At 35.2% G+C, this 25,827-nt stretch overlaps 2 protein-coding genes across 2 annotated transcripts in view; both read left to right on the top strand.

Annotated features, from left to right (window-relative positions):
* The first annotated feature begins 20,075 nt into the window (after window positions 1–20,075).
* LOC108545213 (uncharacterized) lies at window positions 20,076–23,013 on the top strand. Its single transcript, XM_017896724.1, has 4 exons — window positions 20,076–20,309; window positions 20,392–22,680; window positions 22,751–22,842; window positions 22,969–23,013. Exons 1-4 carry the CDS (start codon window positions 20,135–20,137, stop codon window positions 23,011–23,013), a joined length of 2,601 nt encoding a protein of 866 aa, XP_017752213.1. The 5' UTR covers window positions 20,076–20,134.
* A 1,219-nt stretch (window positions 23,014–24,232) lies between these two features.
* if (integrin subunit alpha inflated) overlaps window positions 24,233–25,827 on the top strand; it is a 202,400-nt gene continuing 200,805 nt past the window's right edge. Inside the window, exon 1 of the mRNA XM_017896747.1 lies at window positions 24,233–24,847. Coding sequence (XP_017752236.1) covers window positions 24,624–24,847 — 224 coding nt within the window. The 5' untranslated portion in view covers window positions 24,233–24,623. The remainder of the gene's footprint in view (window positions 24,848–25,827) is intronic.

Below are 25,827 nucleotides of genomic sequence, written 5' to 3'. Positions count from 1 at the left end.
AAACATAGGGGTATAGAGAACAAAGGAATTCGAAATGGTATGATACCTCGACAGCTAGGTAAGCACCGGAAGCGATTTCTAACATCGGCCAATTAACGTGGAAGGATGAGCCCGATAGGAAAGGAAGATTTTCGTATCGACTGGCACGAGTGGAGCGTAGCACGGTGGGTAGAGAAGCATCGAGGAACGGTCTGTGCCGGCTGATGAGGCGGAAGGCACCTAAAGAGATAAAGCGGCGAAATGGAGGGACGAGACACACAGAGGGATGCCTAGGCAGCCGGCTGGATGTGGGTGCGGGAGGGTAAGAGCCGGGGAGCCGTAGGAAGAGAAGCGAGAGGGAAGAGAAATCAACTTTTATTTGCCCGGAACGTCGTTAGGGGTAAGTGGAGGACCGAAGGGTGGCCGGACGTAATGGCGCCCTCAACCCAACCTCGGCTCCTGCCTTCCGGTATCTGTAGCGTGTCTATCGTGCCTCTTCATCCTTCCCTCCGCTACTGCCCGCCCCTCGATCCTACACAACGATTCGAGGATGCATTGGTATGTTCTTGGAACGATTGTTACTGTGGAGAGACGTGGAAGCTCCTACCGAGGATCTTTCATCGTGAGCATGTGTACGATGATGCATGCGATTTGTTAATAAGGATTTAGTAACAGCTATTGTCGTATATAAAAGAAAATACGGGTTCTCGGTTTAAGCAAAAGTGTTCATAAGAAAATAGACCTTTTATTATTGGTACTGAATAATTTATTTGGCTTTTAATAAATTATACGAGGAGTTCATCGTACTAATTTCTTCAAGCCTTAATTCATTCGCATATCAAAATACAATCTACATTTAGAAATTATTTTTAATCATTTATAAATATTTTTATCATGCACCTGTAATATAATTTAACTAACTTTCATTTAATATGTAATGTGGTAAGAATAGAAATATTTTTTTGGGGGGAATTTCTTTAAGTTTTGTATAATTACTTATAAGTTACTTTTTGTATAGTTGGTGTGTTGTTGCACTAAAGAGGCGACACTTCTTAGTGGTGGATGAAATTTTAATAACAATAAGAACAATTCTTTATTTAATTTCAAATATTATCAAACTCAAATATTAAGTTCAAATATAATTAATTTATCAGAATCACATGCTCACACCTATTTTCACCATCACAACTCAATTACAACTGACCTATGTGTTAGTGGTGGATGAAATATTAATAACAATAAAAACAATTCTTTATTTAATTACAAAGATTATCAAACACAAATCTTAAGTTTAAATATAATTAATTTATCACAATCACATACTCACACCTTCCCTCACTATTAAAACTCAATTGCAACTGACCTATGTCAAATCACTCTCGTTTTTTTCTTTCTTCTTTCATACAATACATTACATACACAACTCACACACACGCATACTCATTTACCACATAACCTGAATTCATTAGATATCGCTATCCTATGTATACTTGTTCCACTCATTCCTTTCTTACATATATCGTTTCTTTATTTTATCAACACATATATATTTAAAAATCTATGTAACCATTACCACAACTCTCAGTCGCCATTTAATCAGATTCTAAATATCAGTGTTAATTAATACATCAAATTTAAAATTACCCAACGATGCATAGAATGTCAAAATAAAATAATTGTATGTATTAATTTGCATACGATTTCCTATCTACCATTTTAAAAGTATCGTCGACTTTACAGGAGAATGTCTTCAAATTAGTATTTATTTTTCCATAACGAAAAAATCGCCGAATGCATAGGGTTAATGCGAATTTTGTAGTGTGCTTTCTGTCGATATTCGCATAATATTTTAGAATGGGGATGAATAGATCTCTGTATGTGATTTGTTAACAACAAATTAATAAGAATTTATTTTCTAGTGGATTGAAGACTGCATGAAAATTTACGTTTCATTCTTGAACTCTGAAAATGCAATTAAATTTTTCGCGTATGACAGTAGCTGGATATAAAAGTTGACACTTTCGATATAGCAAGTTTCGAATTCTTTTGCACAACGTTTCATAACCCGATGTTAAACGCGTTGAAATAGTAACAATCTAATAACAGAAAATAACAAGAATTCACCAACTCGATCAATTACAAACCCTGTTAACACCTTGAAGCAACGGGGCAATAATTTAACAGCTTATTCATCGCGTTACGACCGCCGACACTGTGTCATCCCAATTACATTTCCAAGCAAATCTCATTACGCGACATTAATCGGGCGATTAAAATAAATCTGGCGTCGATGACGTTACATAATCCTGACATACCGGCAGAAATCGATTTCCGTGGGTCACGTGGTTATGGGACCCAATGTCCTTTAACGAATCCACGGGAAACGACGCCACGTTCGTTAGCTTAAATAAGCCGCAGAGATCCGCAAGAATAATAAATGAAGGTTTCCCTGCGACGCAGCGAAAGAAGAGACAATGGCTTTCAATGAAGATCACCGGGCAGAAAAGCTAATTCCAGAATGACTACACGATAAATCTGAGCCCCGACTACACCACCCGGGGATATTACCATCACAATGGCAGACGTCGAGTGGTACGAAAAGAAGAGGGCTGGGCGGGACGTTGAGATTGCGATGTCCGGCGTCCCGACGCTCCCAAATGCCGCCATACACTTCCCCTTCGTTGCGCGACGCCCACCCGATTACGCGCCCCTGGATACGCTGGACTTAACCGTATCCAGTGGCAGAACAAACTTTCCACGGTCACGTGCCATTTGTTCCGAATTCGTGCTGCTCGAAGAAGGTAATTCATCGAGAAATTCGATGGGAAAGCTGCAAGATGCTGGTCTGCCTGATTGATGAGCTATCCGAATGCTCGGATTTTGAGAAATTTTTTGATGGAATTGGTTAGTCGTAATGAGTGTTTCATATGCATTGCCGGTTTTCAGGAACCTTGCTAGTTTTGGTGTGGGATTGCAGTGCTTCGAAACATAGATGAGTGCATTTGTGCATTATGTATACAGAGGAATTTGGGAATTTTTAATTATTTATTGTCGGAATTTTATTATTTTCAAAACTGATACGCATTGCCGGTTTTCAGGGGCCTTTGATGTTTTGGTATGGGATTGCAGTGCTTCGAAACATAGATGTGTTTGTGCGTTTGTGTGCTATGTATTTCTAGGAATTTGGGAATTTTTTATTATTTATTGTCGGAATTTTATTATTTTCAAAACTGAAGCCATCAGGTTATTAGAGGTGGATGAAATACCAATAACAACAAGAACAATGCTTTATTTAATTACAAAAAATCATCAAACACGAATATTAAATATAAATCTAATTAATTTCTCGCAATCACATGCTCACACCTATTTTTACTATTACAACTCAATTACAACTGACTTATGCCAAATTTCTCTGGTTTGTTCTTTCTACTTTTATACATTACATTTGATTCTAAATTTTTTATTAAAAATTTGACACTCGACGTTGACACTTTGGTCACCTGTCTTTGCGATTTTTCTTTTAATATAGATATAATCAATTTTTTAATATCTCCTCGTGTTCCATTTTTCTTAAACCTTCTCTTATTTCATTTCTTCATCTACCGTTTGATCTACTATGGTCTGATTAGTATTATTAAATTTTGTTTGAAGTTTGATTAAATTGAATTTGAAATGTCTTAGAAAATAGGAATTTTACAATTTAGCAGTTTAAATATCTTATTTGGAATTATTAGTTTATTATTACTATTAATGAACTAAGCTCTATTATTACTATTATGGATTCATAGTGGGATTTATTTAGCGTTTAAATAGTTAAAAAAAAATATTCTTTGATCATATTAATGATCAGCTTGCAAAAATTTTGATCAATTGTCAACTTGCAAAAATGCAAAATTCAATATCCCCAAAACACATAATTTTCGATACCGCCATAAACACACACAATTTCAACAAAATTTGCAACGATGGATAGGAATGTTTAAAAAATGTTATATCCATCGAATATAGAAAGAATACAGTGAAACTTTGAAACATTTCACATATTTATTATTTGTTATTTATTATTTATTGCGCATTTTCATTTTCACACCAAAGCCTTTTAAATAGAGCACGATTATACATCATGGTCCATAATTAATCCTTCTATACTTAACTTCGTGATTTAGATTATATTTTGGATTTATATCAGCATTTATATCACCTGGATTTATATCAGATTATACGTATACCGAATTTTGAACATGCACTGAATAAAATATAGCTATCCTGAGTAGAATCTCTATGTATACAGATTTCAAGAAATAATATAGTCGTAATAAATTTTGGAATGTACACTATTTTGATCTCAACCCCCTATACTAAATTGACACCTGAATTTTGTATTTTGCGAACCTAAATTTTGAACCTCTGTATCATCTACGAGAATTCTATTTCATCCCCTGTTTTATTTTTATACTTCACGCAGATACTAAAATCGTCTCCATCTCAACGTTCCATCCCTCTGGAGTATCGGTAACATCCCATCTTTACGCCTTATTCCTTCACCACTGGTGGCCACGTGTCGCGTGTGTACGCGCCTTAATAGCGATCGGAACATTAGCGAGCACCCTTCGAACGTTTACCGCTATTAGGTCTTTTGTATATAAAATAGAACGCTTGCATCGACCGGAAGCGTAACGGAAGGAAGGGGGAAGTGGACGCTTCGGTGGTTGGAAAAAGATCAGCGGGGTGATATTGCGACGAGCAACTCCAACCCTCGAACTTCCGTTCGTGATAAATTAACAGAAGCTCACGACACTTCGAGGCCCTTTGTCGAACGTAAAGACAAGAGGAACGACGTTAAGGGGGTGCTTAACTGGCAGTCACGATCATTTTCATGACGCTGTGGATCACTATATTGGCGAAAATACCTAGTGAATATATTAACGATCGCAATGTCCATTTGTTAATAATACTTTATGACATTTCTTTCGCAGTCAATAGATGTAATTATATTTAAGGTGTAAAAATAGCATTGAAGTTAGAAAGTGGAACTACAAAATACTAAATATTGAAATAAATTTATAGCAATCTAAATTCTAAATGAATTGCTATACAGATGAAAATAGAAATATCAATAGTCAATGGACGTAATTATATTTAAGGTATAAAAATAGCACTGAAGGTAAAAAGTGGAACTGCAAAATACTAAATATTGAAATAAATTTGCAGTAATCTAAATTCCAAATGGATTGCTATATAGATGAAGATAGAAATATAAAGTACATTATTTAGTCTAAATTTTACAAGGATTAAAAATGACACCTGTTAGTTACCAAAGATGAAGAAGACGAAGGAGTGTCAATGACAGTGTCAGTCATGTGTCTTGGGGATATTGAAGATGACAGGTTTGAGATTTGCAAAGTGCTTGAAAAGCTTGGAAAAAATTAGAAGCATCTCTGAATTTCTTCTTAAAGTAATCTTACTCACTTTTCTACTCTATATTAGCATAAACGAAGCCAAATAACGAATTTCAGATTAATAACATCGCCATTGTCGTATTCATTGTCATGATATCATAAGCATCAACATATTCACCATCATCGTGTACCTTGCAATAACATCATCAGGATATCTGTATACGTTGTCATTACTATTATCATTATCATCGTTATATTTTTAATTTTGTTAATATCATTATCATAATCATGAGCGTCATATTCATCAGCCTAATATTCTCAACATCATCGTCATTATATCCATAATAATGACGTTATCACGACACTCATATTCGATATCATGTTGTCACCAACTTTATCCATCAACATATTCACCATCATCGTGTCCCTTACAATAACATCATCAGGATATCTGTATACGTTGTCATCACCAATATCATTATCATCGTTATATTTTTAATTTTGTTAATATCATTATCATAATCATGATCGTCATATTCATCAGTCTAATAACACCAACATCATCGTCACGATATCCATAATAATGACGTCATCACGACATTCATATTCGATATCACGATGTCACCAACTCTATCTATCAACATATTCACCATCATCATGTCTGTTATAATTACATCATCAGGATATTTACATTCGTTGTCATTACCATTGCCATTATCATCGTCATACTTTTAATTTTGTTTACATCATTATCATAATCATAATCGTCATATTCATCAGCCTAATATTATATCATAACATCATCAAGACACTCATATTCGATATCATATCACCAACACCATCCTAACCATCACCATCTAATTCTCCACCATCATCGTATCAACCATACTACCACCTGCATTCAGGAAACAGGCACCAGAAAATTAAATCCCATAACCTCCCCAGTCCCAAACAATTCCCATATAAAAAAGCCTCTCCAACTAACTTCCAAAAGATCAATACATATATATCCCTCACAGAAGGTCCGCCGAGTCAAAGACCAAAGACCTTCCACCCCGCGATGCGAAAACAAACTCATCAACCCCTTCCAACCTGGTTTCTTACATATTTAAAAAAAGAGACTGAGAAAAACGCCAGAGAAAGACCCCTCGACCCGAACCCGTCCCCGTGACTAAAAGCCTGGCGAAGCCACCCTTCCACCTAGTCTCTTGCGCTCTCGCAAAAACCAGAGACTCCAGAGCCACGCGCGCACGCAGCAGCAGCACGAAGTCGCGTCAAACGTTCAGAGCCGCGATCTCATTATCCGGCTGAAAGAATGGAGCGAGCTTAAAAACGATGCCTGACCGACCCGCCCGATTCACCCCAGCCGTCTCTTCCAGCGAGACGATGACTTATTGAGGAAAGCAGAGAGAAGTCCAACGACCGGGCCCGTCTCAATGAGGACCCGGCGCGAGAATCCGCGCGGCGAGAGTAACCTCGTCAGGGAGAACGCGGCGCTGCGGTTAGGTAATAATAAAGCCGCCGTTAGGGTGGAAAAGCGGCCGCGCCGTCATGGACAGGGCTCTTGAAGGTGGCTGTGAAGCACGCGCGACGACCAGGCCCTTGGGGTGGGGGTTGGACATGGGCGGAGGAGCCCGCGGCTCGGGCTATCATAATATAGATTAGCTCATATGGCTCTCCCCTTATGTTAGCTCGGATCCGGCTCATAGCCTCGAGTGCTCCGGGATTCACTATTCATACACGCGACAATTAGATAGGCATTACTGAGCGCGCGTGTGCGCGCGTGGCCCGGCCACGCACACCGTCGCGCGTGTACGTGCATGTGTCTGCCGGGGTGGCAAGGAGGAGCGGAGTTGGCTGAAACCAAGGACCAGGAGGGGCTGAGTCAACCCCTAAGCCAGTGTAAACACGTTTTAATAGAGATTCGCTCGAGCGGTTATAATAGCTTTGCGGATGTAGCGGCCCGTCCGCCTCTCGCGCACCCACCACCCCCGCCGCCCTTAGCTTCGACGTCTGTTCTCGCTGCGCCTCCTTCTCCAGGCCCGGGATCGTTACGCCTGAGACAGGGAAATTTGATAAATTTCCCGGTGTCTCCTCGGTTTCGCGATTTTCTTGCACCGGCATGGTTACTCTCGGCGACGATGAGGTGGTTCTTCGTGGATGAAGATTGTTTCCGCAGGTTTCACTGGGAATGCTGAGGATCTCAGACTCTTTGGATCAGCCCGAGTGCGATTAATTTTCGTGGTTGCAATAGGGCTTTCTCTAAAGACGTGTGGAAACCGTGGGTTAGATTAGTGCAGATTCACGTTCCAGGTGTGACACGGTTTGGATTTGTGCAGCTGGAATCTTGGGTAGGTGTACAGAGATGGTTGGCTTTGACATCTCGGCTGGTGAGGTTTTTAGCGGTTTCAATGGAAGGTTTTGAAACCGAGTGGCTATTGAGAATGTTTTTATGCCTCCTTTAACACTAGATTTACGGAACCCGTCAATTTGACAGAAGGGTTGCTTCAATTATACGATGGTAACGGATTTAGTTAATTTATATTGAGGCTGTTAATATATTATATGTAGGATACCAAAAGAAATCGCGAATCGGCTATTGCCAAGAAAAACAAATTGTAAACCGATCGATATCCTCTAGAAGCAAATGGAAAAGTTATTCTGTATAACAAAATTAAGTTGCACGACTCCTCTACGGACAGGTGAAGCGTGGATTAAGGAAAGCATAAAAGCGTGGTCCTTGACAATCAAAACAGAGTCCTTTGAAATCGGTTGTGACCAGCTCAAGCGTGAGTCGATTGGTGTTTGAAAGTGAGTTTTAAAAGAGTTCGACTTTGTGTGTTTTCGTTTCGTTACCTTGGTGTTCTTTTCTGAAGTTAAATCAGTTTACGAGTTTTGAGTTTGTGTTATTTTGTTTTTGTTCTTTCGTGAATTTTCGCTGTCTCAAAACTAGTTTCGCCACTCTACATTTATAATTGTTTTTAACTAAAACTAGTCGTTAAAAAGTGGCACGTGGTTTCCTTTACCTGTCAATTTGACAGGTGTCCTTAGAAATAGGTATACAGGTAGCGTCTGTAAACCTGGTGTTAATGAAGTTTGTTCGCGTGTGACTTGGTTTGTTAAATGTGGAATAATACAATGTTGAAATTTAATTTGAAAATGTAATTTTTCTCTTCATTTGTAATTAATGCTAATTTTCTTGGCTATTAAAAATTGCACTTGCGTAAAGGAAAATGGAGTTTGTTCGTGTATGAGGTAGTTTGATGAATGGTACATCAGGCAGAAAATAATACACTGTTGAAATTTAATAATGTAGGATGGGAAACTGGTTTCGAGACACGAAAAATTGACAAAATAACAAGAACAGAACAGCACAAACTCAAAACTCATAAACTACTTTAACTTCGGAAAAGATCGGTTTATAATTTGTTTATAATTTTACAATAATAAATCACTTTATCTATTATCTTTTGAGGAATCCTACAATATTGGATTCTTTCTCAAACAATAGCTTATCGGTACTTTTTCATCGATTATTAGAAATAATTACTTTAACAGAATAATGAAAATGTGTATGCAAATTTTTAATTCCTCACTCGACAAACTTTATTATTAAAAATAATCGTAATCGAATTTATAAAAGACGTACGTATAAAATGCTGCATTTATTTACAATTGAATTTAATATTTATAATAGTAAGAAAGTTTTATATTTTACAAAACAAATTATGGGTAATGTTAAAAGTAAAATATAGTCATTGAAAATAAAAATTTGTAAATATCGCAAGGAATAATGTAATGTAAAGTTGTAAATAAATTTTATTATTGTAAACAATTCTGCTTTTGAGACGAAATTTCGTTAAAAATGAAGAGTGAATTTCTTCGGCTAGGAATTATTCGCATTTGGCGTAATTTTATCGTCCTGAAATGTTCTTTTGAATTTTTGATTACATTAAAGGGACGTGATAATTTGTTCCATTGATTAACGAATAGCTTAAGGCAAGAATTCTATTTGAGTGTGCGATGTGTAATGTATGTTTTTAAATATTTGGTCTCTGCAACCCCAAGCAATTATTTAAGGGTGAACCCTCTGGAAACCACGGGGCGCATATGTTCGTCGACGCGTTAATTCATTTGCTTCAAATGTTATACACTTACAAATTATTCGATGTTTCGGAACTACTATATCCCATATTACTAAATTCCGAGAAATTCGAAATGAATTTTTAAACGCAAGGAACGCGGAAGAATTATTTCGTCCAATTATCAAATTCAAAATTATGAAAGAAAATTAATATACGTATCGTTTGAACTCGGATTGCAAATATTTTTATAATTCTTCATTCCGGGAAGAAATTCCTAATAATTAATAGAAAATAAATTAACACGAAAATATTTGAATCGTGGAATAAATATCCTCTCAATTGGGTAATAAAATTTAACCAAACACGCTTATAAATGCATCGAAAATTTCCTAGAATATTTTATTTCGAAACGGGATTAAACTTGAATCCGAAAGAAAATACCAAATAGCTTCAATCGAGTTACACTAATTAAAAACACGGGTAATTAACACGATTAAAAGCGAAGCAAGCAAACTGGGAAGCTTGTTTGTTAAACAAAGAAGAACCGTCTCGAGAAGCAAACTCGTGATTCTGCAAACAATTATTAATTAACGCGATAAACAGAGAACGCCCTGAAGTAACGAATTTGTCGAAGAAAACTCTATCCGAGGAATTGCAAGGTACACCTTTCCACTTTCTACGAATGAAACGAAGCTTCGAGGATGATATTAATACCATTAATTCGTTAATACTGTATAATACGCAATTCTTTTCTCCGGACAGCATCTCTGATTAATAAAACAAATTTTCATTTTGCCATAGTACAAAGTCCTTTAAAACCAGAAATTTGATTAAAGTGCGAAATTCTCTGAAATTACAAATTTTAATAAAATACGAAGCTTTTTAAAATCACAAATGTAATTAAAATTCGAAATTCTTTAAAATTGCACATTTTTTAAAAAGAAAGAATTCATTAAAATCACAAATTTTATTGAGATAAAATATTCTTTAAAATACCAATATAGGTATTTTAAATATGGATATTTTAAAAATAGAACGGTAACTATACCATGTCTCGATTCTAATTTCAAGTAAAAATTGAATGGTAATTATAATAATATTATTATTGAAATTAATACAAAAGAATACATAAATTATAAAAATAAAGATTCTTTTAAATTACAAATTTTATTAAAGAACGAAATTCTCTAAAATCACAAATCTTAATAAAATACGAAGCTTTTTAAAATCACAAATGTAATTAAAATTCGAAATTCTTTAAAATTCGAATTTTTATTAAAAGAAAGAATTCATTAAAATCACAAATTTTATTAAAATATGAGATTCTTTAAAATCACAAGTTTTATTGAGATAAAACATTCTTTAAAGTACCAATAATCGATATTTTAAAAATAAGACATGCCTCGATTCTAATTTCAAGTAAAAATTGAACGATAATTACGATAGTATTATTATCTAAATTAATATAAGAAAATACATAAATTATAAAAATGAAAATTCTTTCAAATTACAAACTTTATTAAAATACAAAATTGTTTAAAATCACAAATTTTATTGAGACACAAAATTCTTTAAAATACCAATAATCAGGATTTTAAAAATAGTACAGTATCTATACTATATCTCTATTTTAATTTCAAATAAAAATTGATAATTATAATACTATTATTATTTCAGGATTTTAAAAATAGTACAGTATCTATACTATATCTCTATTTTAATTTCAAATAAAAATTGATAATTATAATACTATTATTATATAAATTAATATAGGAAAATACATAAATTATAAAAATAAGAATTCTTTCAAATTATAAATTTTATTAAAATACAAAATTCTTTAAGATCATAAATTTTATTGACACACAAAATTCTTTAAAGTGCCAATAATCAGAATGTTAAAAATAATATTGTAACTATACTATATCTCCAATAAATATATAAATAAAAATTGGGCGATAATTATAATACATTTATTATTTAAAATAACATACGAATATTCATAAATTATAAAAATAAAATAGTTCTGTACCTTAATATATACATGATCCCGTTCCAAGTTATTATAAAAAACCTAGTCAATTTCATACTTGCCGTAATCATTATCGCAATAACCACCCCTTTTGCACATCCACTCGGAAAATAATTCCCAAAACACACAAACCATCGGGATAAATGAATTTTTCCCGAAGCCAAATATTTATCCGGACAACCGCCCTTTTAAACAACGTGGCAACCCTCTGTGAACACCGTAAGCAGCCCGAAACTCCATTGATACCGGTGCACAGGTTGCCCCATGGCGCGATTTCGACGCGAGCAGTGGCAGGCGGAAATCTGGAATGTCGGTTAGTTACCGCGAAGTTTATCGACTTACGGGGCAAGTTTTCGCCGTGAAACGGCAGCATAAAAGTAAGGCATACCAACGTGCAAGGAACTTTAATAAAACCGAGCTTCCTCGCCCCGAGTGCCACCCCTCTCCACCTGTTCCAGCCCCTCTTTCTCTCACTGACACAAAAAGGATGAGCCTCACGATATCACAGTGCAATTATCTCCGAGGAAATGAGCTTTGCATAGGCAGCCAGGAACGTGTGCAATACCCGGTGGAACTTATATATGAAAGAGGTCGCGCTAAGGCAAAGGCTCAGTATTTATACGTTCCACGAGCTAAAACGACGTCTTGGGGCCGTTCAAGCATTTATGGTGCACGTTCCAGTTTTTGAAAAGGACGCGGCGATGCGCTGATGAATCGCCATTTCTCTTGGCCATGATTTTAAAATCGCCGGGCGAAATTAGTTGACAGACCGGGCCAGCCTGAAGAGTGGCCCCGGCGAAAAATCTCTTCGTTAGATTTAATAGGGATGCGACCTTCGCGCTGAAACGGCTCCGCCTTGATGGACCATGAATTTTTCATGGGATTTGCGTGCCGGCCAAGGCGCTCCGAGGCGCCGGGTTTAAGAAACGATTTCGAAGGCCGGGATCAAATTGCGAAACTGGCCTGGTGTGAATACCGAGCGATCGCGCGGATCGGTGTCGAGCATTCAAAGCCACGAGCTTTCGCTTCGATCGAGCTTCCTCGGGGTCGGACAATGCGACACGAGGGTTGCTATGCGAGTAAGCAGTTTGTTTGTTGTTTTAGGCAGAATTGTTCTCGGGGAAAAATAAAGAAGATTGGAATTATTGCTGGGAGGGGATGGTGCGGGGATGAAGAAGTTAAGGGAGGTTTTCAATCTGGGTTTGGGGTTTGAAGAGGGAGTTTTGGCGATTTTATGTTTGCCGAGGTTTGAGTGGTACTTTGGGGTAGTTGATTTATTATGACTTTTTAACGATTGTTATTTATTATTTTCGGGCAGGTTGGGATTATTATTCGGAATTGTTGGTGTGGAGGATAAGAAAATGAAGGGTGGTTTTGAATTTAGGTTTGGCTTTTCAAGAGGGAGTTTGGTGATCTTATGTTTGCGGACGTTTGAGTAGTACTTTGGGGTGGTTAATTTGTTATGGATTTCTGACGATAATTCTTGTTATTTTATGACAGATTGGAATTGTTGTTCGAAATTGATGGTGCGAAAGATGAGAAGGTTTAAGAGAGACTTTGAATTTGAATTTAGAATTTCAAGAGTGAGCTTTGGTGATTTTGGAGTAGTGTTTTGGGGTAATTAATTTATTATAGCTTTCTAAGGATACTTTTTCTTATCTTCAGACAGAGCGAAATCATTGTTGGGAGTGATTAGTGTGGAGAGCAAGAAGGTTAAGGGAGGTTTCGAATTTGGGTTTAGCGTTTCAAGAGGGAGCTTTGGTTTTTGGATTTTGTGTTTGCAGAGGTTCGAGTATGCTTTGAGATGGTTAATTTATTATGGCCTTTGTGTTAATTAAATTTTCTTTAGATGTCTTTGTGAACGTCCATCTTTAATTTCAAGGGAGGTGTAGAATCGTTAAGGGTTATTATTGAATAGAAGTTTGAAGCTATATCAAAGATATAAAAATCTTGATTAAATTAAGAAATTACAAAGCACATTATGAAATAAAATTTTATTTAACTTTCATGTCGATTTCGATATAATTAATATTGGAAATGATAAATGTTACAAATTGCATTAAAATCGGTTAATAGCTGTTTCGTTGAAATTTAAAATAGTAATAACTATTTTAAATAGATAGATAGTAAACTAATTAAAATTATATTTTAATAAAATGAAGTGATTTTTAAATGGCGTTATAAAGAGTTAATAAACAACTGGTTCTATTACATTTAGTAAAATATTTAAATATTTAAATATAAAAAGCTATGACTATACCTAGTGCTTTGACACTTAAATTTAAGATTTCTCAAAAATTTATTTGTTTCTGATGTCGGTTGAGCAGTTGTTAATGCAATTGGAAATGCTACGATTATCAAAATTAGGGGTTTGGGAGATTTTATTTTTGCAGTTGGTGGAATTGTGTAGGGATTTTTGGTGAGTTAATCGATTTGTGCAGTGAACAGCTCATGTATCCAAACACCTCGGACACGTCGACGACGAAACCGAGCGTCCAAATCAACCCCTTCCAACCCCCTTCCACAAATCTCCACCTAACCTCTGCCACGGTTTCTACTGTGCGTGGCTGAAAAGAAGACATCACGTTCGGTTGCAGAGCAACAGGGGCATTCCACTAGTAATACCCACTCTTCTATGTCACTCCCAAAACTACTACCTCCAAGTTCGGCAACGTGATACGTTAACATAGGCGTAAGATATTCGTAAAATTCTTACACTCGAACAATAGAAGACTTAATTGAAGACCTAGGATTGAAAATGCAAAGCAGTGAGTCGGATAAGGAATCAGATGACAATAGCTCGGAAGATTTATAAGGTAAAGGAGTACAAAAGTAATAATAATTAACATCATTTATGAAAATTGACTTAAAATTTAAGATGTACTTTTTATGATAAATTAATTATGTAATTGCATCGTACTAGATAACCGTTTAAAAAGATCACACGATACAACATAAATATAAAACATATGTGTATAGTACAGCAAGTTTGCTGCATAATGCAGTGAAAAGTTAATCAAGATGCTAATTAGTAATTAGTAATTGCAAATAATCGTGTGTTCATCGGAAGAATCCGAAGTTAATATGCTTTTGGGATGAGTCTACGCTCTTGCGTCTATTTGTTGCGTCTGTCTCACTTTCTCTCGTTGCTTCGTTCGCTTTCTTTGTCACACGGTGTTCTATGACCGGGCTAATAGGAAGGGATCAGTTCTGCCAATAAGGGGAGCGCTTTACTCTACTTCTGTCATGACGTTAGAATGGTTGGGTTGGTGGGGATTCGATCCTGCAAGTTCCTCGGATGACTTCTTTTCAGCGACGCATAGTAACCGGGTCTCGAGTCCGCCGTGAAATTCCATCAAATCTTCGCGTGTAATCGAGAACGCACGTTAGCCAACGGAACGGGATGAACGGGGTACTCGGGAGTTTTGCAGCGAGTGCAACCCCAAGAAGAGGTGTAGGAGTATGAGGTGGAGGAGAAGGTGGTAAGGGGTGCTCGGAGAGAGGGGCGTTCTCTAAGCTGAATAATTCAAGCTCTCATTAGGGCGACAAAAGCACCCTGATGGATAGCTGCTTGGCTCCGTTGCCTGTCGTTTGTATGGGGCCACACGTACACATTTCACGTTCCATGCGCTACCTGGCCGTGTACGTATGCCAGCAGCCTCTTACCCGGCCCTGGAATATACATATAGACGCGCAAACATCCCGTAGACCCGACCTCTCCCGACCACTCGCTACGTTTCTCCGTTCTCCACCCACAACCGCCACCCCACCTGCACCACCACCCCTCGGCAGCCCGTTTTATCGCTATCAAGATGCGTTTCCTTTTTATTTCTTCCACCTGGGGTAGCACGGGGTAGATGTCCAGGCAGATGCGAGCTATCAAGGGCTGATACTCGAGGAGTGACGTGCTGCGTCGAGGATTGGAACGAGGAGTGAGATTTCTCCGGTCTTTGATTGGCGTTTAAATATGAACGTGTGTGTGTGTGTGTGTGTGTGTGAGGGGGTGGGTGGGTGTGGTAGAGTGGACGAAGGTGGAGGGCTTAGAGAGAAGCGAGAGATGAGGTGGCCTTAGGAGTAAGATAAGTTGAAACGTTGTTCTTTGTGAGAGTGTTTGGAGTGCAGAGATTTAGGATCTGCGTGGTGGAATATTCTGCGATTGTGGTTTCTGTTTCGGGAAATTTCTTTTCTGGTATTGGAACGAGATGAATGAACGATGTTTTGGTTTTAGAGGTTTGGGGTGCTTTTGGCAATGATTAATCTTGATAGATGGTTATATGGTTATTGTGGTTTCTGCTTTGGGAAATTTCTTTTTTGGCTTTGGGATGAGATGAATGAATTATGTTTTGGTTTTAGAAGTTTGGGGTGCTTTTGACAATTGTTAATAGTGATAGATTGTTATATTGGTTAATGTGGTTTCTGTTTTGGGAAATTTCTTTTTTCGTATTGAGGTGAGTTAAATGAACGGTATTTTGGTTTCAGAGGTTTGGGGTGCATTTGGAAATGATTAATCTTGATAGATGGTTATATGGTTGTTGTGGTTTCCGCTTTAGGAAATTTCTTTCTTGGTATTGGGATTAGATAAATGAATCATGTGTTGGTTTTAGAGGTTTGGGGTGCTTTTGATGATAGTGATAGTGATGGTTATAGTTATCATTTGGGAAATTTGTTTATTAATATTGCAATCGGTATTTTTAAGCTTGTATAATTAATTATTATCATTCGTGTATACTATAATTAGGTGTATATGTTATAGCTTTAGTGTTATGAGATTTCAGACAGACATTTATATAGCGTTTGACTGCAGCCATTCAGAGAAACATTTTGGTATATGAAAAATTAATGTAACTTCATTCAGTGGAATATTAATAGTAATTAAATGTGTATCAATAGTAATTATTACGTTAAATAACATGATTTTGTGAATGCCGAAAAACTAATTTGAAAATCTTAAGAAATAAGATTTGGAATCCATAAATGCTTAACCAAACTATATATTAGTAGTGAAACATAGAATATTCAATATACGGAAATTTTAACAGTGAAAGGGAAAAAGAAATAAAAACAATTTTCTGTCTAATATCTACTGAGTATATAATAAAAAAAAAACTCATGGAAAACCGAATTCATCTACAATAAGAGAATTACCATTATTAAATAATTATAATACCCATTCTCCATTTTTCAAAATACATCAAACCAGAAAATGAATCAACTAATGATAAAAAACATAAATGAACGAAAACTGAAATTAATATCAAACAAACTATACACGAGATTACCCAAGAGAGTATGTAATAAAAAAACCATGGAAAACCCAATTCATGAAAGATAGCATAGTTACGACTATTAAATTAATATAATACCCATTCTTCCTTTTTCAAAAAATAAATCAACGAATAATGAAAAACATAAATGAACGAAAACTAAAATTAATATCGAACAAACTATACACTCGATTACCCAAGAATTCCCTTACCCACCCAACCAAAGATGCTATTAACCTGAAAATCCCAATTACTCCACCTGCCTGTCTGGATCATCGCCGATCGAAATCTCGACAGGCACCCATTGCCAAGAAAACAGGCACTACTCGCGTGTAAAATCTCTATTACAACCACCTGCACACCGGCACCGCCGCGTTGCAGCAGTTTGCTCTCTCTCATTACCACTTATTATTACAGAGACTCGTTCCCGGGATTGTAAATATCTTCCTACCATCCTATTTATCTCTCTAACACTCCCCACCTCTGCGCCCGTTCCCCCGACTACCCTCCACCTGCAGCCTCTTGCCACCCCGTCGCGGCCTCTTTTGTTTTATTTCGAATGTTCTTTCATTTCTTAAAAGGTTCTCCGGTGATAATTAGCACAATGCGCGGCGGCATTAATTATTACCCGCGCTAATTACCCGAGGATAAATCGCTCTCGGCGAGGGGTGGCCGGCGTTCGCGGCGGATTCGAGGGTCGCCGGGGCTGTTTCGAGGGGTTGGGCGGCCGGCCGAGCTGGCCCATTACCGTTATTGCTGCAACAAACCGTCCAACAACAGCGATAAATACGAGCGAGAAGCTGGCGTTACAAATGTCTCTCTGAGTTATGATTATTTAGCGCGACTGCTGCCGGCCGGATCGTTCGTTGCGGCCTGCAAAACGACCGGCTGCCGTTCCTCCCGCAGTTTATGTGGCCGCAGCTTTTGTCGCTCCGCGCGATCCGCTTTTCGCCTTGCATTCGGCTTCCAAGCTTCCTTTATCAAACCATTCCGAAAGAATTGCTCGGAGAGTTGCGAGGGTAAGTTCGTTTCGTATTTCTTCCTCCCTTTGGCTTTGGGCTAGGTCAGTTTACTGGGATAAATGGAAAAAATTCCTTTTTTGAGGTTAGGAATTATGGGTTCAATGATATCGATGCTTGGATTTGTTTGATGTAATTAAGAGAGCGACTAGATTTTTATACAGGGTGTCATTGGAGGTGATTCTACACCTAAAAGTAAGGTGAAAAGAAAGAGTAACTGTTTGTCGTACGAGGCTTCATTTTGGAGAAAATTAAATTTGAAAATTGATGGAGTGGAAGTTTTATTATTTGACAGTTTCATGGGAACGAGTGCTAACGATATGACACGCGTAGTAAAAAGAAAATTGAAAGGTTTTAGGAGTAAAGGTAGAAAGTAGGTTTATCGGAGATATTAGTCGTGGTGGCGCTAGTGAGTTACGTGGGGTATCGTCTTGAGACCGCCGAACACTTGGCCGTAAAAGGGTTAACCATCTGGATTTTAGTGTAGACTGCCTCTTCTGTTGTTTTATCATTTTATGTACGTAGTATAGATGTAAAAATACTAGAAATATTTACGATCATCAATAAAATAACGTGTAATAAAATTTGTAGTATCCAAGTTAGAATAAAAGAGTGAAATATTTTCTGAAAGATTGTAGTGTAAAAATTTGGAAATTTATTTTATGTCTTTATTATATTAGATTTACAGGTATTCCAAAAATATGATAAAAATTTATTTCAGTGATTTGTGAAGAATACAAATTATTTTCTGTTGTTTGGACATATTTATTTCAACACTCAGTTATTGAATTGTAACTTGAAGTATTCTGAATCAAATTAAATTTAGTTAGTGTTAATAATTAATTTTTAAGGTTATTTTTTAATAAAATGTAAAAAACTTTTTATTTAATACGTGCAAGTTATACATTTTATGTATTTAATCTGTATTCTATATAATATTAGAAAGTGAAAGTTTAACACCATTTAATTGTATATTTGATAGGTTAGAAGGAAAGAAGGTGTAAGGTAATAAAAATTCATAGCTTAAAAAATGTAAATTTATATTTATATGAATAGAATTATTCTACTAAAGCAAAACTTCTGTAATGCTGTGAGCAATAGAAACTACGAACAGTTACAAAGTCCAAGAAAATAAGATTATCCTTTCTTGAAGTTTTACGTGGTCAGAATCGGTAACAAAGGGAACTGTAACTCACAAGGTAATATGTACACAGTATATTGAACTTGGTTTAAATTTATGACATTTGTTAAAGAATTCCATAAAATGAGAATTTTCAAATTAGCATTCTATTACGAAGAAGATTAAATATTATATTAGTGTGGTAACTTTTATTTAATAAATTCGAAATAAGATAGTTTTATTAATTATCAGCGTAAAATAGTAACTATATAGTAATATTAATTTACTGTAAGTTTAATGGTTTAAAGTTTACTGTTTAAAAAAGAAAAATAAATGAATATTAAACATATTAGTCCGTAAGTACACTTTACACAGATATACATACACAGCTAATGAAATTAAATAATTTGGATCCTATTTTTAATTGTACGTTTAATCGTACTTGTTAAATATTTCTGACCATGTCTTTGTTTTTAATATCTATGCAATTATTCCCCAGTATTCATTTTTTCTACTTATATTTTTTGAAGGGAAATCATATCCTTAGAATTTAAAAATAACCACTCAATGGTATTCATAAACATCACTGCAACATTAGATACTTTTGTTTCCAATTTCAATTATATTTATATCACATTTCAAATAGAATAAACATTATGTTCCCGCCATCTTTGTCTTAACATTTGTATTATCTTATAACGTGTCACAATAATTTACTGTATTATTGACTGTAGATAAACAAAATATTTTGTATCATTTATAAAGTTTGAGAAAAGAATGAAAAATATGAGCAAAGTTAAAATTATAAAGCAATTCTCCGAGAAAATTAAGTAGAATAATGATGCAATCCCATACATAACTACACAGTTTATTACCTTCAGACGATCAGTATGGGCTTAGATCGAGCTGTTACCGATTTGAATATAGGTCTATAATCGTTCGTGTTGCCATAAGAAATCATAGATGGTGCAACAAAAACTATTGATTCCTTTGATGGGATTGATACTTTACTTTGTACGTTAAAGTCAGTAACGTAAGATTTTAAGAATTGTATATTACGTGTGGTCATAGTTCTATACTTTTTTCATAGTTGGTAGTATTACTACCAATATGCATTCAAATGTATTCAAATTTTTTTTTTTTTAAGTCCTCTGGCGAAACAGTTAACAGGAACTCTGTCCTTAGTTCATTTTGTATATTTGTGTATATTTATCGTACCGTGATATTTTATTCATGATGTCAAGATATCGATATGAATATAAGAAAAATATGTCTAATTCTCGGAATATTATCGAGAATCGTTTTAATCGTGCCAAAAAGCAAAACGAAACACGTAGGAACCAAAGAGTTGACAATTTTAATGCAAATAGGAAGTTATCAAGCCCTTCGCCGAAAATACGTAACAGAGGTTTGTGTAAAATACTAATTACGTTTCATAAATTGTTCTGTATATTTTTACGATTTATAATTTGTTAATATTTCAATTTTAGTGCAGCCAATTCACAGAAATGATGATCGTTCGTCTAAGTTTACAAAGTGGAGAGACGTACGTGATAAACGAACAAGGCTTGATCAAGCTAAGAAAAAACCACCTTTTGTTGTTGGAGTGGTGCATCATAAAATTTATTCACCAATTAATAAGAGCGTAAGTGCTGTTTCAACTAGAAAAAGGAGTTCTATTCCAAAAAGAATTACAAAAGCAACAGAAAAGAAATTAATGACTAAAGTATCAGCAATGAAAGTAAATACAAAAGGATTAATTAATGATAAAAAAGCTTTAAATAAAGGACAAGGAAATCAAAGGATACATGGTCAATCTTCTATTTCTGACAATTCCAAAATTAAATTATCACGTACTCCTTTAAGTCCCACAGTGGTTATAGAAAAACTGTCACCTACTAAAATAACACCATCGGTTTCAAAAATATGGAGAATTCCCAGTAAAAACAAGAGTACTAGCCCAAAAAATAGTTCCGTAGTATTAAGTAATACTTTTAATCATGACAGTAAATTATCAATAAAATCGAAATCTGTATATGAACCAATGGTGTTTCATAGAATTTCTAATTATAAAAGAAGTAATACTAATGGAAAACAGCAATATGATTCTTGTCTTAGTCATTCCACAAATGACATACCTACAAAAGGTACTGTCATGGAAAGTTTGAATATTTCGGTTCAAGAAGACAAACTTAGTACACAATATTTTCAATCTCTTTTGAAGAAAGAAACAAATAGATTAAATAAATTGTGTCAAAAATGGATGAAAGTTAAAACAGCACCTGAAACTCCACATGATGGACAGTGTCAAATAAACCAAGCTATTGGCCAAACAAATTTGTTAATAACCAAAAAATTCGAAAAATTTCGTGAATTAATTATTGCTTGTGAAGCAGGAGAAGGAGAAATGTTAGTTACATGTAAAGATTTGCAGGGATTTTGGGATATGATGTATATGGAGGTAAAAAATTGTGATTCACGATTTGAGAAATTGGAGAAACTGTGTTCACAAGGTTGGAAAGAAGAGGAGGTGCCTGAAGCAGTTTCTAAAAAAAAAACTATTGTTAGGAAGAAAGTTGTATCTAATAAAACAAATCCTATTAGAGCTTTCTTAGCAGAAAAGAAAAGAAAGGTTGCAGGGAAAGTAAGAAATGGTGGTGATACAAATGAACTTCAATCTAATCTAAATCAAGTAGTAAATAATAGATCTATAAAAGATAGAAGCTATAATCTAAAGCGTAAAACACGGTCTATGTTCATTGGCCCTAGTGAAAATAAAGCTACACTTATGAAACGTGATAAAAGATTAAGTTTAGTGCAAAAGATACGATTATCTGAAAGATCAAAGAAAATTGATAGTCCATTAACAATAATGAAAATAAGTCGAATGTGTAAGACACCAAAAGTTCAATTACATAATTTTAAACCCTATGTTAAATCTAATCAAACACCAGGAAAGGGTATATTGAAACAAAGGAAGAGTCCAACTAAAGTAGAATCTCCAGAGTTTATAAATAAAGTTAATTTCGATGATCATACAGCTTCAAATAAAGTGCTAGTGGATGAAAAAATTGAAGAAAAGAAGAATTTAGCTGTAATAATATCAAAACTTAACAGTTCTGATGCAGATTGTTTTGATCAAGTATCAATTAATGCAAAAAAGAAGCTTGCCTTCGATGATAATAGTTCTGAAGAACCAATATCTAATACGGAACAACATGTGCTAAGGAGAAGTTCTACAAATAAAAAGATTCATAAATTACCATTTATACGCATACAATCAGCAACACCATTAAAGGAATCAAATGAAAATATTAGTACACCACGTAGGAGTACCAGAAGAAAAAATATTGGTTATGAAGATAATCAGACGATAAATCAAACTTCACCATTGGACGCAAATATTTCCATGTTATTTGAAGAAACTACAAATGACACAGATTTAAATATATCAGAAAAAGAAATACAAAAGAATGTGTCTGTAACTGGAAAGAAAGAAGTAGTTGAATATAATGACAATATAAGAGTTTTGAGAAATAGAATTGTTACTCCAGTGGATACTCCTATAATTAAAAGAAGATCTGGAAAAATGTCTATGAATATACAAGATGTAAAGCATAAAGAAAATAAACCTCCTTTATCGAGAAGAACAACAATGAATGCTTTTCAAGATAATGTTGATGATAATGAAAGGATGGATGCAGACAATTATGCTGATATTACACATTTTGAGAAAGATAATAGTAAAAGAAGATCAACTAGATATATAAAATTTTCTGGTAAAAATAATTTTGAATAAATATTTTTTTCTTTTAAATTCAATGTTTAAGTGAAGAAATTGTGTTTCAGTAAAAGAATACACTGATCATAATACAGATAAACCGACCCTACCTGTGACTCCCTATATTAGGAGTAAAGCACATTCCAATACAAAGGAAAGAGTAATACATACACAGAAGGCTCTGTTTCTTAGGAAATGTTAAAGAAATGTAATTATTTTATTTTAATTGTTTATTCGTGATTATGTTTATTCATTATATTTATGTATTTATATATTTTTATTTCAGCTTTGGAAAGAATTAGATCTCAAACCAAAAAGGTACAGTCTCTAACCTTCGAAACCTCTAAACTTTTTAAATTCATATATAAGAGTATGAAGCGTTTTAATAATTTGAGCAATTGTTCATTTTTTTATCCACAAGATTTGAAAATATTGATATCTATTCTTTCCTATGTAATTACTTTTCTAATTGTGTAACCTTCATGATTCTAATTTTAATATATATTAGGTCAAATGTGACTGTAGTGAATAACATTTTTTATAAAAAGAAAACAATTATGTATGCTGAAAATTTGTGTGATTTTATTATAATAATTACATACACTAATAAAATTTAGTTCTTGTTTAAGTAATATGTATGTACGTATTTAGAAAGTTATTAATATATGTATACGATGAATTAAATGACATTTGAACAATTGTATTTTTTGACCACGTATATTTTTTATTTGGTTAGATAAAGTTGAGTTCATATCAGGTTAGATACTTTTGTTTAGTTCTTTAGTTTTTCGAAATAACACTAGGTGCGCTACAATCGTGTTTGAACGAATGTCTTATTTGATGAATTGTTTGCTAATATAACACAGTATTATAAAGGGAAAAATTTATGAAGTTAATTTTTATTTGAATAAATTCTTAATTTGTTTATAAATATCAACAATTATTTGAAGATATTATTTATATAATTTAAATTATACAAACAGGTTTTAAAAAGATTTTTAATTAATCCATACATTACTCCATGTTCTTTAACAAACTATATAGTTATTATAGTTATTTATAACTATATAGTTATATGTAAAGGAAAATTTATTTACAAACAAGGGGTTCAATTTAAAATTTCATTATCTGCAATAATAATAATAAACTGCAACAATTTCAAGCTTATTACTTATAATATACTTCTGTAACAAACGCATATATAGCATGTGAATATTTTCAGTTACGGTTTACAAATTTTTCCCTTCAAAAATATACAATAAATCAAGTATCGATTTTTTCGTTATATCATTCCTGTTACTATTTCTTCATAATTGGTTTTAAAATTTTCAAAACTTTGGTTACAAAAGGCGCAATGCCAGTGCGCAGAACGAATCGTTTGCGTTCCTCGCGCATGCGCCAATCGACGGCGGGAAACTCGCAAGTTCAGTACCGTGACCGTCGATTTTCCGTTGTCCGCGAAAACATCGTCGACCGATAAACACGGTGGAGAGAAACTCAGAAAAAAGGCGGCAGGAACGACGAGAGCAGAGAGCAGAGGCCGGCAGGGTCGCGGCTGGCGCAGTTGCGGTACGCAAGCACTCCGGAGTGGAGCGCAACTTCGGAACCGCGTGCAGTGGGTGGGAGTTGCAGCCCTCGTGAGTCAAGAGAGCGAAGAGTAACCGAAAGAACGGACTTCTACTCAGTCTGTCCGCGGCCGTCCGTCAAGCAGACGTCTCCGACTCTTGTCTTTTCCCCTACTTCCCCCGTTTTCGTCCGTCGTTCATCGAGTGCTTGTTTCGCAGTGTCTCAAAGACCTCGTGGGAGCCACATGGTGTCCATCGCGCGATTGTTACCTCTAACACCCTAAGTGTCGCCACCGTTCGCGTCGATTACGAGAATCGATATTAATCATCGTACACACGCTTATGACAGTTTGTCGCGTTGGTTCGTACTTCGTGCATGAGAACGACTGGAACGTGTGATCAAGTGGCAAGACGTGCAAGTATGTGGTACGCGAATTTTTTCGCTGGCCTAATAGGCCTGATCTTTATTGTTGGTTCGCCACCCTGGTGTTCAGATGCGTTTAACGTCGATACCAAACACTACGCCGTTTATCGAAGAGATCCCAGCTCCATGTTCGGATTTGCTGTCTCCGTCTACAGAGCCAGGGACGGTCGAGGATAGTAAGTTTTTCCACTTTTCTTTCTACGAGTTTTCGATTTTTGAATTATTGCCTACCGTTATTGTTTATTATCGTCGCGAGTGAAACGTAATTTCCAGGGACGTATGTGGCTTTTGTGATCGTTAACCTCGACAATCCGTGAAATTTTGTTGGCGCGTTAGACGGTTTGTTTATTTTTAAGGTTACGTTTCGAGATAATTTGAAAGTGTTCCGCCGCGCTCGCCATAGGATGTTTGTTTCGAATTCTTCCGTTCGGACTTCGTCGTGATACGCGAATACGATATATCGCGTTTGACCCTCTGTGGCGCCATGTGACTTTGAAGTTACTCTATACTCGTTATATATACTCGTAGTTTATATGGAACAAACTTTATTTCAAATGCTTACTATTATGCCAGTTATCGCACAGGTAGTTTCTTTATAATAATTATTAGTTTTTCGACTTAAAATTAGAGTGAAAAATTAAAATAAATTATAATTTTTTTTTCTAATTGGTATAAATTTTGGTTAAGGGTTAAGGGTTAAATATACGTGTAACTTCGTGAATTATGTGTGAAGATGGAGTCAAATCGCGAAGTACTCGCTACGCTATCGATCATTGATAGATTGGATCACGGATTTTTACAAGATGATGCGTAACGCAATGACACAGAGGATTCTGGGAAACAGATACGGTTACGTGCATACAGTTGATACGTTTACCTTTAGATTTCGATTAAAATTAAATAGTAAGGTAGGCAAGCTCAATGTACGCGAATGTCTCGTCCTTTACGATTTTACTACTGGATTTTGTATATCGAGTTAGGTTAAATATTATATTATTATTTTTGTTGTTTATTCTTTGAATTATGTGAATAATTTATATTAATTATAATTTAAATAGTACACCATATAATATGTTATACTGTTATAACTATTATATATTGTATATATTATAATAATTATTAGTAAATTATTAATTTATATTAATAATAACATTAA

The sequence above is a fragment of the Eufriesea mexicana genome, unplaced genomic scaffold (genome assembly GCF_001483705.2).
Source record: "Eufriesea mexicana isolate 0111107269 unplaced genomic scaffold, ASM148370v2 scaffold382, whole genome shotgun sequence".
Lineage (NCBI taxonomy): Eukaryota > Metazoa > Arthropoda > Insecta > Hymenoptera > Apidae > Eufriesea > Eufriesea mexicana.
This window is presented reverse-complemented; position numbering and strand designations above follow the sequence as displayed.

What these genes read in the sequence shown, in the direction of transcription:
- LOC108545213 (XM_017896724.1), top strand. Translation starts at nt 20,135, where the DNA reads ATGATGTCAAGATATCGATATGAATATAAGAAAAATATGTCTAATTCT. An exon ending in GCCGAAAATACGTAACAGAG is followed by an intron (nt 20,310 to 20,391) that starts GTTTGTGTAAAA and finishes TTTCAATTTTAG; the next exon opens with TGCAGCCAATTCACAGAAAT. An exon ending in ATTCCAATACAAAGGAAAGA is followed by an intron (nt 22,843 to 22,968) that starts GTAATACATACA and finishes TTTTTATTTCAG; the next exon opens with CTTTGGAAAGAATTAGATCT.